This window comes from Peromyscus eremicus, chromosome 8b, assembly GCF_949786415.1.
Source record: "Peromyscus eremicus chromosome 8b, PerEre_H2_v1, whole genome shotgun sequence".
NCBI classification, from domain to species: Eukaryota; Metazoa; Chordata; class Mammalia; order Rodentia; family Cricetidae; genus Peromyscus; species Peromyscus eremicus.
In genome coordinates this window covers 32,716,564-32,732,714 of record NC_081424.1, presented here as the reverse complement: position 1 = coordinate 32,732,714, position 16,151 = coordinate 32,716,564, and the positions used below count along the sequence as shown (strand labels likewise).

The window sequence follows — 16,151 nt, the reverse complement described above, 5'->3', positions numbered from 1 at the left end:
TAAATGTTATGGGAGAAACCAAACACTTCCTGGTTGGATTTAAAGCCTAGTTCATAAGACAGAACTCTTGCCTGGTACTGTTAACTGGGCCCAAATCCCATGGCTGATGTATTAGTAACTTTTCTATTGCTGGGATAAAACACCTCAACCAAGGCAATTTACAAAAATAAGGACAGGTTTATTTAGCTTGTGGTGTCAGAGAGATAAGAGTCCGTCACGCCAGAGAAACATGGCAGCAAGCAACAGGCATAGTGCCTCGAAGGGTTTGCTGAGCGCTCAATCTTGAACTTCAAGCATAAACCAGAAATGGTGTGAGTCTTTTACCCTCAAACCCCACTACTAGTTGCTGTGGGGTGTTCTGGATGGCAAATATGTTAATAAATAAAACACTGATTGGCCAGTAGCCAGACAGGAAGTATAGGCAGGACTAACAGAGAGGAGAATTAAGGGAACAGGAAGGGAAGGAACAGATTGCCTGCAGCCACTGCCAGGACAAGAAAGATATAAGGTACCAGTAAGCCATGAGCCACGTGGCAAAGTATAGATTAATAAAAATGGGCTAAATGTAAGAGTAAGAGCTAGACAATGATAGGCCTGAGCTAATGGCCAAACAGTTTAAATAATATAAGCGTCTGTATGTTTATTTTATAAGTGGGCTCCAGGACTGGCGGGGCTTTGCAGGAGCTGCAGAGAAACTCTCCAGCTACAACTAGTGACATACTTCTTCCAACAAGGTCATACCTCCAAAGCCTCACCAAACAAGCACTACTAACTAGGGACCAAGTATGACATGAGCCTCTGGGAGGGGGGCTTTCTCATTCAAGTCACCATACCTAGCTAGGTTATAGACCCTAGAAAGAGAATTCAATACTATTATTCTTCTAAATGGACATAATAATCAACTGTGCCCTAAGTTCTTACCTATAGGTTAGTACATCTCTCAACCTTCATCTGAGAAGCTTCTTCTTCATTTTCGCTTTCCTTCCTTCCTTATTCCTTCCTTTCATTTTTTTTTATAGTAGATGGTGATTAATACAGTGACCTACAACTGGTTGACACGCAGAGAATGAGAGAGAGAGAGAGAGAGAGAGAGAGAGAGAGAGAGAGAGAGAGAGAGAGAGAGAGAGAGAGAGGAGTGCTCACTTCTAAATGAGACATCTATATCACTCACCTCCCCAGAGCTATGGGATGATTGTGTAAGAGGGGATGGAAAGAGCATAAAAGCCAGAAGTAGTGAACATCACTACAGTAAGTAGTGTTGGCTGGACATGAAAAGACATGTTATAGGCTTGCATGAAATTCTCAAGTGATTAAAAAAATGTAAGCGACGGAGAAATGGCTTAATAGGAGCACTTGTTCTTTCAGAGGACGTGGGTTTAGTTTCCAGTATCCTCATGTCGGCTCATAACAACCTGAAACTTCAGTTCCAGGGGATCTATCACTTTCTTCTGAACTTCCTGGGCTCCGGTCACAGACATGGTACAATACACACATAGAGGCAAAACACCTACACAAGTAAAATAAAGTAAGTTTAGAAAAAAAGCCTGGAGCTTTTCTTATACTGTTTTTTTCACTGTTACAGCCATGAGTATAAACCCCCCAGTAATTGTTGATGTGAGAGCTGTCTTTTGAACACCCCAATATTGACTCTAATATTGGAAATGATGGTGTACTAGTAAAATATATTTTATTTAAAAATGCACCAAATAAGAATTTGACCAGTGTGTTTTGGGTGCACTCATCTGGCTGGTTCAGTAATATCTCTTTTAGAGATGAGTTGGCTTCTGAGCAATGTCAACAGTTGCTGGAAAACCACATGCATGCAATTACGTACTTCTGGCTTCCAGTCTTGCACAACTGCTTTTCTCAATGCTGTGTTGCATAATATATTCATAGGGAGACAAATGTAGCTGGGTGTAGGCAGGACTTTAGTCTGAATATTTTTCCATTGATATATGGCAGAAGAACCTTTTGTTTTTCAAAGATCACTAAATTTTAGCTATGGTTCCATTATATTTTCCTAAATGTGTTGTGAGTTTTGCCCTCTTTGCCCAGGCTGTGGGTGCACTGGATACGTTTATTGCTGCTGTATATGAGCATGCTGTTATATTGCCAAACAAAACAGAAACACCTGTTTCGGCAGAAGAGGCTTTGCTCCTGATGAACAAGAACATAGATGTTTTGGAGAAAGCAATCAAGCTGGCAGCTGAGCAGGTATTACTCTTTTGTTCATGTCTGGGATGGTATATAAATTTGTAACTAGACAAGGACATGGGTATTTAGAAATTATGAGAAACGTTTTCTTTCCATACTTACTTTGAGCAGGGTGCACATATCATCGTGACCCCAGAAGATGGAATCTATGGTTGGGTTTTCACCAGGGAGACCATTTACCCCTACCTGGAAGATATACCGAACCCTGAAGTGAACTGGATTCCCTGTAGAGACCCTAAGAGGTAAGATTATACCAAAGGGTAACGACTCTTTCAACAAAGAGGTTCTGATGAGGTAGAATAGCAAAGTCACCATGCTTGATTTGCCATTTTTTGAATGGTTAGACAGTCAGTGGCATTGGACTTTAAAGTTTCACAGTGTACTACTCAACGTGTCTTCCATCTGGTGAATGACTTCAGATAATAATGCTTGATTTGTTACTTGCTGCAGTTCTTGTTAAAATCTAGCATATGAACACACTGTTTCCAACAAGTATGTTCAACTGAGTTTCAGCCAAGCGAGAATGTTGTCTCTGGAACCTGTTCCTTCAAGTCTAAGTCAGTCAGTTGACCCAGGAGCACCTGCCTCCTTCATGAGAATAGTGAAAAGATCAATGAGCCTGTGTTTCTAAAGCTGTGCTGTCACCAGGATTTCACAGTAGTCCATGGGGCTTCAGACAGGACGCTCTCTTTCTGAGTCCCCATCTTACTACCTCCCAGCTGAGTGGTACAGGGTACATAGCACAAATGCTTGTCATTCTGTCCCTTTCTTTACCTATAAAACAAAGGCAATGAAATCGCATCTCTATTTCCCTTATGGAGGAGAGGAGAGTGCCAAATGAAATTGTGTGTGTGAAATCTTAGCCTGCAGCTTCCCCTTGAACGTCTCATGTCACGTGACATCTTGACAGGAGAAACTGGGAACTACTCTGAACTCTTGTCCTTAGAGAGATCTTTAGCACTTATTAATAGCTGTGGTTTAGGCACAACTTTCTTGAGAATATGTGTGTGTGTGTGTGTGTGTGTGTGTGTGTGTGTGTTATGTGTAATTACATACGCTTTTAAAAGAACGATGAAATAGATTATTTTAGGCATAATTATTTACCTTGTAGCATAGTTCACAGGTAGTTTCTTTAAGTGGAGAAATTTGAAAAGTGCTTTTAGTTGCTAATTTTATATCTGCACGCACCTGCTCAGACTCATATTTATTGCCTACAAGAAGGAGCTTTTTAAATAATTCTTGCCACATGACATCACCTGGAAAATAAGTACAGTGCTCCCATACTTGAGCCCTGATATGTAAATCAAGCCTCAATCAGAGACTTCCGCCTTTGGGAAAGTGTTTTTAAATGTTACCTGGCCTGTGTGTCCAGAAAGCATTGGAATAGTGACTCAGTGTCATCTTGTCAAGGGCTTTCCCTAGGTCAGGAAGCAATTGTTACTTGCTGTACTTCTAGAGGCTTATATTGAAATATGCTTCATGGGATAGTGCCACTAGAGCTTACTCTCCTGGGAGAAGATGCTCATAAATCTGGTAGTTATGCTTATGTGAATTCTGCTAAGTTGGGATAGTAAATGGCTCATTTTAACACTAATGATTTCAACGATAGATATTCAGTTTTGTGAGATAAAATGGGGAAATCAAGCTGCATCTAGCACTATATCCCAGCACTCAGGAATCTGAGGTGGGAGGAATTGCTTCATGAGGTTAAAGGCATCCTGGGCTACATTGTAAAACTCTATTGAGAACAAAGCAAAACAACAATAATAAAATGGAACTATTGAGGAGATGGCTCAGTGGATAAAGCACTTACCAATTAAATGTGAGAACTTGATCCCCAGAACCTATGTGAAATCCAGCAGACATGAGGGCCACCTGTCCACCTGTCGGCCAATACTTGGGAGGCAGAATGGGGGAATCCCAGGAAACCTTAGCTAGTTACACTAGTAGAGACTGACAAACTGTGTTTGCTGAAGATTCTGTGAGAATGATCAGGGAAGACATACAGCATCGATTTTGGACATCCACCTGGACACCCACACATACGTACATGCACCTTCCCACATGTGTGCACTTACACACAATTGAGCACACATGCACACATACACAAGCATGCGCATGTCACTGTTCTACTCGTCTCCTCACAATTACAGAAATCTATAAGAGGTGTCGGCTACGCATTGTGCTTTTACTGAATTCCGAGAGCTGTATCTGGTGTGCTATGTGTATTAAATCTCTCACTAATGACAGTAGGTGTCACTATCTGCATATTAACTATGAGAAGAAAGGGAGAGTTAAGGCTGCATAATTAGTAATTAGGTTAAGTGGAATTAAAGAAAGCCATTTGCGGGCTGGGGAGTGGGCTCAGCCCATAAAGTGCATGCCAAGATAGTGTGAAAGCCTGAATTTGATCCCCAGAACCTACTTAAAAAATTGGGAAGAGTAACACACACTTGAAATTTTGGCAATGGCAAGTTGGGAAGCAGAATCATTCAAATTCCTAGAATTTGCTGGCCAGTCAGCTTAGCTTTCTTACTTGGTGAAATCCTGGGCCAAAGAGAGACACTGTGTGAGAAGAGGCAGGGACGGGGAAAGTGACTGAGGAATGGTGTGGTGATAGTGTGTTCCCCAATATATTGTGCACCCTAATAAACTTATCTGGGGTCAGAGAACAGAACAGCCACTAGATATAGAGGCCAGAAAATGGTGGCACATACATCTTTAATCTTAGCATTCAGGAGGCAGAAATCCATCTGGATCTCTGTGAGTTCAAAGCCACACTGGAAACAGCCAGGCATGGTGACACATGCCTTTAATCCCAGGAAGTGATGACAGGAAGCAGAAAGGTATATAAGGCATGAGAACCAGGAACTAGAGCCTGGTTAAACTTTTAGGCTTCTAGCAGCAGTTCAGCTGAGATCTATTTGGATGAGGACTCAGAGGCTTCTGGTTTGAGGAAACAGGATCTGCAGAAAAGCTGGCGAGGTGAGGTAGCTGTGGCTGGTTCTGTTTCTCTGATCTTTCAGCATTCACCCCAATACCTAGCTCCAGGTTTGTTTTTACTAATAAGACACTTAAGATTCATGCTATAGAATGGCATCCAGGGTGGTCTTCTGATTCCACACATGTACATATGTGCACCCACACCCACAAGTGCACCTACACCTACACCCACACACATGAACAAATGCATATATATATATATATATATATATATATATATATCACAGCCATTTGCACAGTATACTACATTATACTGAAAATTATAATGACTAACAAATATATTTATTCATGAAAGGTAGTCTGTGAAATCCTCCTCCTTATGACTTTGGCCTCTGATCTGTCTTGTTGAGTACATTTTTATTCACAGCATATATCCCTCACACGAGAGACATTCAAATAATTGAAGCCCTATGTATGTCACCTCACCACATTCCCTTCCTATTTCTAGGATAAACACAAAGACTATTTCATGATGTGTGCTATTCTCCATGAGAACCTTCTAAGATAGAAAGAAAGCTGATTTGTTGGATGGGAAAATTGAGCCATGCCCATGTACTGTCTATTTGTTTACATCCCCACTGCACAATGCTGCATTTGCTCCCCGTAGAAGATGACCTGCACAGGACCAACCATTTTCTGCCACTTGGTACTTTGTTTTCAACCACAGTTTATAGCCACAAGTTTGTAATATTCTAGCTGGGGTTACAGATGAGGCCCTTCTCATAAAGGGTTTTGCTGCATTTCAAACCCGTGCACAGCTTCTCTTCCCCCTCTAAGAAAGAGTATTATTTTCCCTTCAGTCTTCTCTAGGCTTCCATCCTGGGCCACCTGGAACTTTAGAGGACACTAGTAACCATAAAGACAAACACTATGTTGCACATAACAACTTTTATTTTTCTTTTGTGCTCATGTATATACATGTGGGTAAGTCATCTCTGTGTGTGTGTATATACATGTGGGTATATACATGTCATCTCTGTGTGTGTGTGTGCACATGTGAGCACGCAGTGTGTATTTGGAGGTCAGAGGACAATGTTGGATGTAGGTAGTGTGCAGTTACTGTCTACTACTGTTTAAGATAGGGTCTCTCATTGGCCTGGAACTCTGCCACATAGGGCAGACGAGCTGGCTCCCAAGCTTCCACAGGTCTGTCAGTCTCCGTCTCCCATCTTTCTATTGCTAAGATTACAGGCGTATGATGCTGTGCCTGGCATTTACACAGGTTCCGGGATCTGAACTCAGGTCCTCACACTTGGAAGTGTTTTCCTGACTAAACCATCTCCCCAGTCTGCATGTGAGTTTTAAATTCTTTTCTCCTGATTCTTGACCTAGAGCTGTGGCATTATAGGAAATGGCAAACTATAGTATCACTTTTTTGATATTTTGTTGAATTAGGTTTGGCTACACACCAGTGCAGGAGAGACTCAGCTGCCTTGCCAAGGATAACTCTATCTATGTTGTGGCAAATATTGGGGACAAGAAGCCATGTAATGCTACTGACCCTCAATGTCCTCTGGATGGCCGTTATCAATATAACACCAATGTGGTATTTGATTCTGAGGGTAGGCTAACAGCCCGATACCATAAGGTAAGAATTACCTATGCCTTTGCTAAACTTGGTTTATTTCTGTTGTCTGTGATATATATATTTGTTTTTTTTAATACTAGAGATGTAACTGGTACAGAAACACCTCATAATCATTACCATTTCTAGTTGAAAAGACAATTTCATTTATTTGTATACCAGTTAAGGATTCTCTGTGTGAATTAATCATAAAGTAGAATATAGCAAAATGTCAAAATGGATGTGATAATAGACTCACAAAGACTGAATATCTTTTGAGAAAGAAGGGGAAATGTTGCTTCATATTTGAGTTAGTATCAGAGGGTTTGGGGTATGTAATTTGTTATTCTTTAATACCAAGTTACTGTTTATTTCAACATAACTTTTTGACTACTATGCAACAAAAACTCCAACAGAAACTGGTTCTTAAAAAAAAGGAATTATCCTTGTTTGTATAACTGAAAAGAATACTTATCACAGAAAAGGTAGATCTCATTCCAGGAGTAGTCAGTCCATTTCTCAGAGATATGATTCACCCCTCTAGGTCTTACTAACAGCTTTTGCTCAGGATATATGTCCTTTTAGCAGCCACGTGGCCATAACAGCACAACACAAAATTTTTATCTTTATGAACAAAGTCCACAGAAACATGCATTTCTGTTACGTAGACACTCTGCAATGGTCTCCTCACTCTTTCATTCCAGCTGATCACAGGCCCATCCTGACCCATTGACTATTCTATGCAGGACACAATATCACAAAGGAGGTGGGTGGAGGAGCAAGAGAGTCTCAGGAACACGGGCATGTGGGGTAGCTGATGCCAGGCTGCACTAACTCATGCATCAGACCAAGTGAAGACTCAGCTGAATAAGTGCTCTGCTCCTGAGCAGGAGTTAATTAGTCAGGGTTCAGGAGAGACCATACTAATGGAAGATGCATTCGGGTGCCTGACAAGAATAATGATGATGTAACCCTGTCTCAAAAAACCAATAATAATAATAGTAATAATAATAATAATAATAATAATAATAATAATAATAATAATGATGTGACAAATACCGGGAACAAAGAGCTGTGAAACTTCAGTGATCTTCAGTATTCCCCGACACACACCCCTGCCCCCATGGCTGCCATCAATACAATGCTTACAACTTGGAATCAACAATCAGACAGAAAAAAAATAAGATTACTAATAGCTTAGTAAGTATCAAGACTTAGCAACTCCAAAGTAGAAAACAACTTTAAGTCAACTTCATTTAATTGATGTAAATGCCACAGTAAACGTGATGAAGTTTGTTGTATTCACACATGCTACACCTCGCACAGGGAGTGCTTGCTGTTCATGTTTAAAGAACACAGTGGAAACAGTTTTAAAATTATGAGACTCCAAGAGTTCATCTGGTCTGTGGGCTAGATAGATGGTTCAGCTCAAGAGTACACACTGCTTTTACAGAGGTCCTTAGTTCAATTCCCAGCATCCATCTTGGGTAACCCACAGCTGCTTGTCACTTCAGTTCTGGAGGACCTAAAGCCTCTTCTGATCCGTTGGTACCCACACTCACATGTACGTGCTTTCACATAGATACTGCCAAATCATTAAAAATAATGTGAACATTTTTCATTCTGCAGTTTTAAAGGTAGAAATATCACATCTTAGATGTCATTTGATTTTATTTGTTCACTGATGCTTAAAAATAATGCGTTTTGATTAATGTCACGGTGTGGAAACTCACAGAGAGATGGAATGATTGGCACGATGTTTGCAAATCTTTGCAAACCATACGCACACCGACACACATGGAAGAAAAGATTTTGTGGGTATTGACCACCTCTATCGGCAAACTCGTTCTTCACTAGTTTCTCCCTTCTCTGCTTGTCTTGGACAGTACAATCTTTTCGAACCAGAGATTCAGTTTGATTTCCCCAAAGATTCAGAGTTGGTGACCTTTGACACTCCCTTCGGGAGGTTTGGTGTCTTCACTTGCTTTGACATTTTTTCTTACGACCCTGCTGTGGTGACGGTGAAGGACTTTCAAGTTGACAGTGTTCTCTACCCTGCGGCATGGTACAACACTCTGCCTCTCCTTTCAGCCGTCCCATTCCATTCAGCTTGGGCCAGAGCCATGGGAGTCAACCTGCTCGCTGCAAACACCCACAACACCACAATGCACATGACAGGTAACTGGCCAGTCATCCAGCCATCAAGTGGCAATGACAGTCTTGGGGAAGGACTCCTCATTGATTTTTCAAACCAGACTTTTCTTTCTAACTTCACTACCATAAAATTAATAATACTATGGGATTTCTTCTTAAGGTTTGATTTATTTATTTACATGTTTATCGTCTGGGGACAGGAAATCAATTGTTTTATTTTTGAGACTGGATCTTTCTGTACAGCCCAGGCAGGCCTTAAGTTTATGATCCTTCTGCTTCAGCCTCCCGATGGCTGGGATTACAAACATTCGCTGCCGTGCCTGGCTAGTAGCATAGGCTTCTGCTTGAGGAGCTTTATTACGGTAAGGAAAGGAAGCAAATATTATCTCGATCTTCAAGAGGGAAAATTGAAGTTATAAAGAGGTCAAGTCATGTAGTTGGTGGTGGCTGGAGAGATGGCTCAGCTAAAAGAGGTTAGGCTCACAACCAAAGTTACTAAAGAAAAAAAACACAACAAAAAAACAACAAACAGGTCAATGCTAGACCTAAGGGAAGTCCCAGCCAACCACCTATTAGTAGTACTGCTATAAATCTTGAAATGACAGAATAACTAAGCCAAATTGGTTTTAGAGTTTACTCTTGGTAGTATCCTCACTAAGAGTAATACTTGACTCCCTCTTGACTGATTTCCACTATGGCAAATTATGGTAAACTTCAAACCCGAATCCATTAATTAGATCACCAGAGAGCTGAAATTATTCTTCACATTTCAGAGAATTTCTCATTTTCTTGTTAAATTGGTTTAAAGAAGAAACTTTCTGTTTTTTGTTTTTTGTTTTCTTTTTTTTTTCCCCCCGAGACAGAGTTTCTCTGTGTAGTTTTGGTGCCTGTCCTGGATCTCACTCTATAGACTAGGCTGGCCTTGAACTCAGAGATCCGCCTGTCTCTGTCTCCTAGTGCTGGGATTAAAGGCATGTGCCACCACCACCCAGCAGAGAAACATTTTTTTAAAAAAGATTTAAAAAGTAAAATCTTTAAATGATCATTTCAGTACCTTATGCAGAAAGCAGAGTCAGACTGAATTTCCAATAACGTCTTCTAAAAATGCATTGTGCTTTAATAACATTCCGTTTAGTTTCTCACGGGAATGTTCTCTTTGTCACCAGTAAAAGTTTGGAAGCAATACTTGTGTTTCTCTATGTTGGCCACAGGGAGTGGGATCTACAGCCCAGAGGCTGTTGGCGTGTACCACTACGACATGGAGACAGACAGCGGTCAGCTACTGTTATCAGAACTGAAGTCTCGGCCCCGCCAGTCCACCCCCGCTGCAGAAGTAGACTGGAGTGCTTATGCCAGAAGTATCAAGCCATTCTCATCAGAGCAGGCAGACTTCCCAGGGATGCTTTATTTTGATGAGTTCAGCTTCACCGAGCTTTCTGGAAGCACTGGAAATGTCACAGTTTGCCAAAAGGACCTGTGTTGTTACCTGACTTACAAGATGTCAGAGAAACGAATGGATGAGGCCTACGTCCTGGGTGCCTTTGATGGACTGCACACAGTGGAAGGCCAATACTACTTACAGGTAGAATGCTTGAATGTGTTAGGATGACCGGATGACTATGTTTTATTCTAAGTCGTTGGTTTTTATTACTGTGGTTAAGACCTTGAATAAAAGTAACTTAAAGGGGAAAGGACTTAATTGGCTTACTGTGGAGATCACCAAGTCCATCACCGAGGGAAGTCAGGGCAGGAACTCAAGGCAGGAACTAAAACAGAGCCCATGGAGGAATGTTGCTTACTGGCTTGTTCCCTGTGGGCTTGTTCAGCCTTTTTTCTCATACAACCCAAGAGCCCCCGCCCAGGGGTGGCATCACCCATAGTGGGCTGGGCCCTCCCGCATAAATAATCATTAGTGGAGAAAATGCCCCCTCAGACTTGCCCTACAGACAATCTGATGGAGGCATGTCCTCAATGGAAGTTCCTCGTTCCAGCTGACCCTACCTGTGTCAAGTCCACAAATAATTAAATATGAAATAATCAGCCCAGGTATCATAGCTTTTCCTTCAAAATTGAATTAAATTCAGTTAGTTTGTATCCAGACATATGTAAATATGTAGTGTCGCATTTATCAGATTTATTTGCAGCCACGGAACATTTAATTTGCTCTTCTTCTTCTTCTTTTTTTTGGCCAGAACAAATTCTTTTTCTTGGCTACAAGGTGAAAGGCATAAAGCAGATTGAGGAGTTCTCTGCAGGCAAGTTCAGGTTTAAAAGGCTGCGATGTCTATGCATCCTCTTGTTACTTTAGAGAAATGTTTTGCAAACTATCTTCAACGGGGGTCTAAATTAATTTGTGACCCAGTGTAGCATCTGGCTGCATAACCGAGTTAAAGGAAAAATTTAACCAAAGCAAATGACTTAGAATATAATCCAAATTAGAATTATCTAGAGCACTGACCTTTAAAATTCGATCACATTTGCCTTTATTAAAAGTGTAATAATTGCAGGGTGGTGGTGGCAAACATCTTAATTCCATCACTTGGGAAGCAAAGGCAGGTAAATCTCTGAGTCTGAAGCCAGCCTGGTCGACAGAATGAGTTCCAGTTCAGCCACGGCTACACAGAGAAACCCTGTCTTGAAAAACAAAAACAAAAAAAAACCCAACCAAACAAACAAACAAAAAAGAGTAATAATCTTGTCCCACTAAATTTGACATAAAATTTAACAAGTTGTGATAGTTTAAATGGAAACTCTATTATTTGAAACTGAATTATGACTATTTTTTCCTTTCCCCCCTTTACACAGATATGCACATTGCTGAAGTGTCAAACCACAAACTTAAAAACTTGTGGGGAACCTGTGGGGTCAGCTTTCACCAAGTTTGAAGAATTCTCTCTCAGTGGCACCTTTGGGACGAACTACGTTTTTCCTCAGCTTGTCCTAAGTGGGAGTCAGCTGGCCCTGGAAAGATATTATGAAGTAGGAAGCCTCCAAGTGGACAAATTTCTTTGAGTAGATGAAGTAGAGGAACATAATCATGATGTTTGAAATAAAGGGCTGGGCAGTGGTGGTTCATGCCTTTAATTCCAGCACTCAGGAGGCAGAGGCAGGCCAGCCTTTGCGAGTTAGGGGGCAGCATGGTCTACAGAGTGAGTTCCAGGACAGCCAGGGCTACACAGACTCTGTCTCAAAAAACAAAACAAAACTGAAAAAGAAAAAGAAAAAGAAAGAAAGAAAGGAAGGAAGAGAGAAAGAGAGAGAGGGAGGGAGGGAGGGAGGAAGGAAGGAAGGAAGGAAGGAAGGAAGGAAGGAAGGAAGGAAGGGTCAAGGGGCAGTACTGAACTATTGCCCTCTGCAGTCTATGAGAGATACTGTGAAACAGAGCAAGCTGTAGTTGCCGACTGTATTTATCCTGTAATAGACAACTTGGGATGAATTGTTCTGTAAAAATGCGAAGGGAATTAGAATACAGATTGCTAATAGCCCTTTGTATAATGTAGAAGATTCAAATTAAGCATAGTTCATTAAATAGCACAAAGCTGGGCCTGGTGGAGCCGCCTGCGTTCTAAACTACTTAGGAGACTGAGGTAAAATGGACAAAAGTCCAAGGCCTGCAGAGGCTACAAAGTGCATCGAAGGCCAGTCTGAACTGACAATTTTGTGAGATCTAGTCTCAAAATAAAAATTTAAAAATGTAATCCCAGTACTCTGGAGGCAGAGGCAGGTGGGTCACTGTGAGTTTGAGGCCAACTTGGTAGGCACAGCTAGTTTCAGGACAGTCAGGACTACACAGAGAGACCCTGTCTCAAAAAAACCATATATGTGTATATACACACATATATACACACACACACACAGAGCTATATGTGTAAACACACACACACACACACACACACACACACACACACACACACACACACACACACACGAGCTGGCTGAAGGGATGGCTTGGCTGTTAAGAGCATTTTCTAGTCTTCGAGAGGATCAAGATTGACTCCCAGCATGCACATGACCAGTTACAACTCTGTCAGTAACTCCTTTTCTAGAAACTGATGCCCTCTTCTGACCTTCTCAGACATTGCATGCATATGGTGCAAATACATATGTGCAGGCAAAACATTTGTATACATAAAATAAAAATTAAGCTGGAAACATGGCTTAGTGGTTTAAAGCACTTGTTGCTCTTGCAGAGAACCTGGGTTTGATTCTTAATATCCACATGGTGGCTCATGCTAATCAGTAAATCCAGTTCTAAGGGATCTGTGTTCAACAGTCTCTTCTGACCTCCACAGGCACCAAGCATGCACATAGTGAGCAGACGTGCATGCTGGTCAAACACTCACACACAAGACCAATAAGTGTGTTGAAAAAGTAATAGTGTGTTTTAAAGAGGTCAGAATACAGATCACGGGTAGAGGCTTTGTCTAGCATGCACAATACCCTGAGTTCAGTTAGGTTAGGAACACTGCATATGGAGCTTACTTCATGGGAGTGTTGAGAAGTTGTTTTCATGCTAACAATAGTTGTGTAGTGGTTCATGAGTTTTAAAAGAGATTATTTGCTACATTTTCAACCCATCCCTCTATAATTAGACCAAAGTCAGAAAGCTGAGTCTTCTGCCACCAAACCGTGTGTGCTTTATACCACCCAATGCTGCTTTTGGAAGGATGTTTCTAAAAGGAGATGTTGGTGGAAACTGAGCTTGGTATTGGAGTTAATCCTTTGCTATCTTTCCTCAGGTTTCAAGAGATGGACGTCTCAGAAGCCGAGGTGGAGTCCCTTTGCCTGTCTTAGTGATGGCCCTATATGGAAGAATGTTCGAGAAGGACCCTCCACGCTTAGGGCAGGGACCTGGGAAATTACAAAGGAACCCCTTCACTGGGGACTGTCAGGATTAGCTTGGCAAAGAGAGGGGGCATAAATGAAAGAGGGGGCAAGCATCTGTAGTATTTGATTAGAAGATACAATGTAAGCTGTTGAAAGGGCAAACCAAATGAAGAAACAAAAGAATAAAATAAAAAGCAGTTGGTATGCTATGGCTTGGATATGGTTCGTTCCCTCCAAAATGCACTATCAAATTTAATTTCTATCATGAAGTATTAAGAGAGTGGGCCACTTCATTCAGCCACAGTTTTTAGAAGTGAGCTTTTAGGGAAAGATGAAGATTATCTAAATAACTAGGGTGGAGACTCATGGTTGAATAGTGTGGCTTTATAAATGTGAAGGTGTGTGTGGGGTGTGTGTGTGTGTAGCACACAGCAGCACTGTTTCCTATCATGTGATGTCTTACACTACTTTGAGACTCTGTTGCTAAAAAGAATATTACCAGATGAGGACCCTTGTCTTTGAACTAGAACTGTGAGCCAATGTCAATCTATTTTCTTTGTAATGTACCCAATATACAATACTGTGCTATTAGCAAATGAAAACAGGCTACCATAGATCGGGGATGCACATACTTGGGATAGCATAAATGTGTTAGTTGGAGTGGCATCCAGCTTTTATGAATATGAATATGTCCAGATATATGTAAATATGTAATGTAGAATGTGTATTTAAGGGAGAGCAGGGCTTCTTTCCCAGGAACTGCTCTGTTGAATCCAAACAATGATTCCATCAGGTGAAGGTCACTTTCATGGATTAACTCAATTAGACATGGATGCTCAGTTGGCTGATTAAACATTTCTGAGTATGTGATGGGAGTATTTCTGATAGATTACAATTGGTGGGCTGACCCTGGGTGAGGAAAGGCCCAGGCAAGCAGGCATGGAGAACAGGAGAGACACACACTGATGGACTAAAGGCTACAAGCTCTGTGAAGCTGGATTACGGTTCAAAATGCCCGAGAACGCCACCTTTGGTCTCTGGGAACAGATCTCACCAGCTGAGAATAAACCTGGAGATTGATGGTCTGAGCCCGAGGCTGGCAGATGGATCAAATTCTGGAGCTATCTGTCAGTTACTTACTACTCTAGAGGCCGAAGATGCTGAAGTTCCAAGCACATGCTCTGTCCTCCCACCTGGTTCGTTAGTACTCAGAAGGCCTTGAATGTACGAAGGCAGATTTCTGCCTGAACTGATGGTAGTGTTACAGTTGCCTCCCACTCTCCCAGTACCCTTGGGAGGTGCCCCTAAATAAAACAATCATTCTGGGGGTGGGGGCTCTGCTCTGGAAGCTAAGACAGTCTTCTTACTCCATAGACTGCAAAACCAAATGTGGCCAGCAGAGGCCCCTGATGCGCAAAGAAGTAAAGCAGCTGCCAGGCAAAAGGATCCTAGCAGACATTAGACCACACAGACCCTGCCGCAGCATGAACCAAAGGAAAAACAAGAATCCACATGTTCAGTGGAGCCTGCCCTGCCTCTGTGCCCGTGACTGGCATCTCCAACTTTCCACAGATGACAAAGCTGCGTCATCACCTCATCTTCTCATGTGTTTCATTTTTACTTTCTACATGGTTACCAGGATTTCTACTAGATTGCCGATTTTTAAAATGTTTTTATGTTTTTGTTATTTTCCTTCATACAATCATCTAATTTTGTCTATGTGTTTTTCCACTATTGGGCAATATATTTTCTTTGCCTCAGCTTTAGCTATGTTTTGTGTATGTGTGTGTGTGTGTGTGTGTGTGTGTGTCCTTCCGTCTCCTATCCCTACATTTAATATTATCTCGGTTTTATTTTATTGGTTTCTTAAAAGAGACTCTCATGGCTGGGCATGATGGCTGTCTTAGGATTTCTATTGCTGTGAAGAGAGACCATGACCATGGCAACTCCTATAAAGGAAAACATTTCCTTGGGGCTGGCTTACAGTTCAGAGGTTTAGTCCATTGTCATCACAGTGGGGAGCATGGTGGCATGCAGGCAGACATGGTCCTGCAGAGTAGCTGAGAGTTCCACATCTGGATATCTGGACCTGCAGGCAGCAGGAAAGAAGAGACAGTGAGCCACTAGGCCTGGCTTGAGCTTCTGAGACTTCAAAGCCCACCTCTGTTACACACTTCCTCCAACAATGCCACACCTACTCCAACAATGTGACACCTCCTAATAGTGCCACTCCCTGTGAGTCTACGGGTGCCATCCATGTTCATTCAAACCGCCACAGTGGTGTATATCTTTAACGCCAGTATATCAAGGTAGAGGTGGGTAGATCTCTGAGTTTGAGGTTAGCCTGGCCTATATAGAAAGTTCTAGGCCAGACAAGGCTACATAGTGA

At 41.7% G+C, this 16,151-nt stretch overlaps 1 protein-coding gene across 1 annotated transcript; it reads left to right on the top strand.

Annotated features, from left to right (window-relative positions):
* Positions 1-1,977: 1,977 nt before the first annotated feature.
* On the top strand, positions 1,978-13,853 carry LOC131918870 (vascular non-inflammatory molecule 3). The gene is made up of 7 exons (XM_059273034.1): positions 1,978-2,214; positions 2,326-2,456; positions 6,613-6,805; positions 8,668-8,959; positions 10,147-10,517; positions 11,741-11,914; positions 13,675-13,853. Exons 1-7 carry the CDS (start codon positions 2,002-2,004, stop codon positions 13,831-13,833), a joined length of 1,533 nt encoding a protein of 510 aa, XP_059129017.1. The 5' UTR covers positions 1,978-2,001; the 3' UTR covers positions 13,834-13,853.
* The last annotated feature ends 2,298 nt before the right edge of the window (positions 13,854-16,151 follow it).

Coding starts and splice junctions, on each gene's coding strand:
- LOC131918870 (XM_059273034.1), top strand. CDS start 2,002: ATGGTTCCATTATATTTTCCTAAATGTGTTGTGAGTTTTGCCCTCTTT. Junction 2,215..2,325: donor TCAAGCTGGCAGCTGAGCAG/GTATTACTCTTT, acceptor TACTTTGAGCAG/GGTGCACATATCATCGTGAC. Junction 11,915..13,674: donor CCCTGGAAAGATATTATGAA/GTAGGAAGCCTC, acceptor ATCTTTCCTCAG/GTTTCAAGAGATGGACGTCT.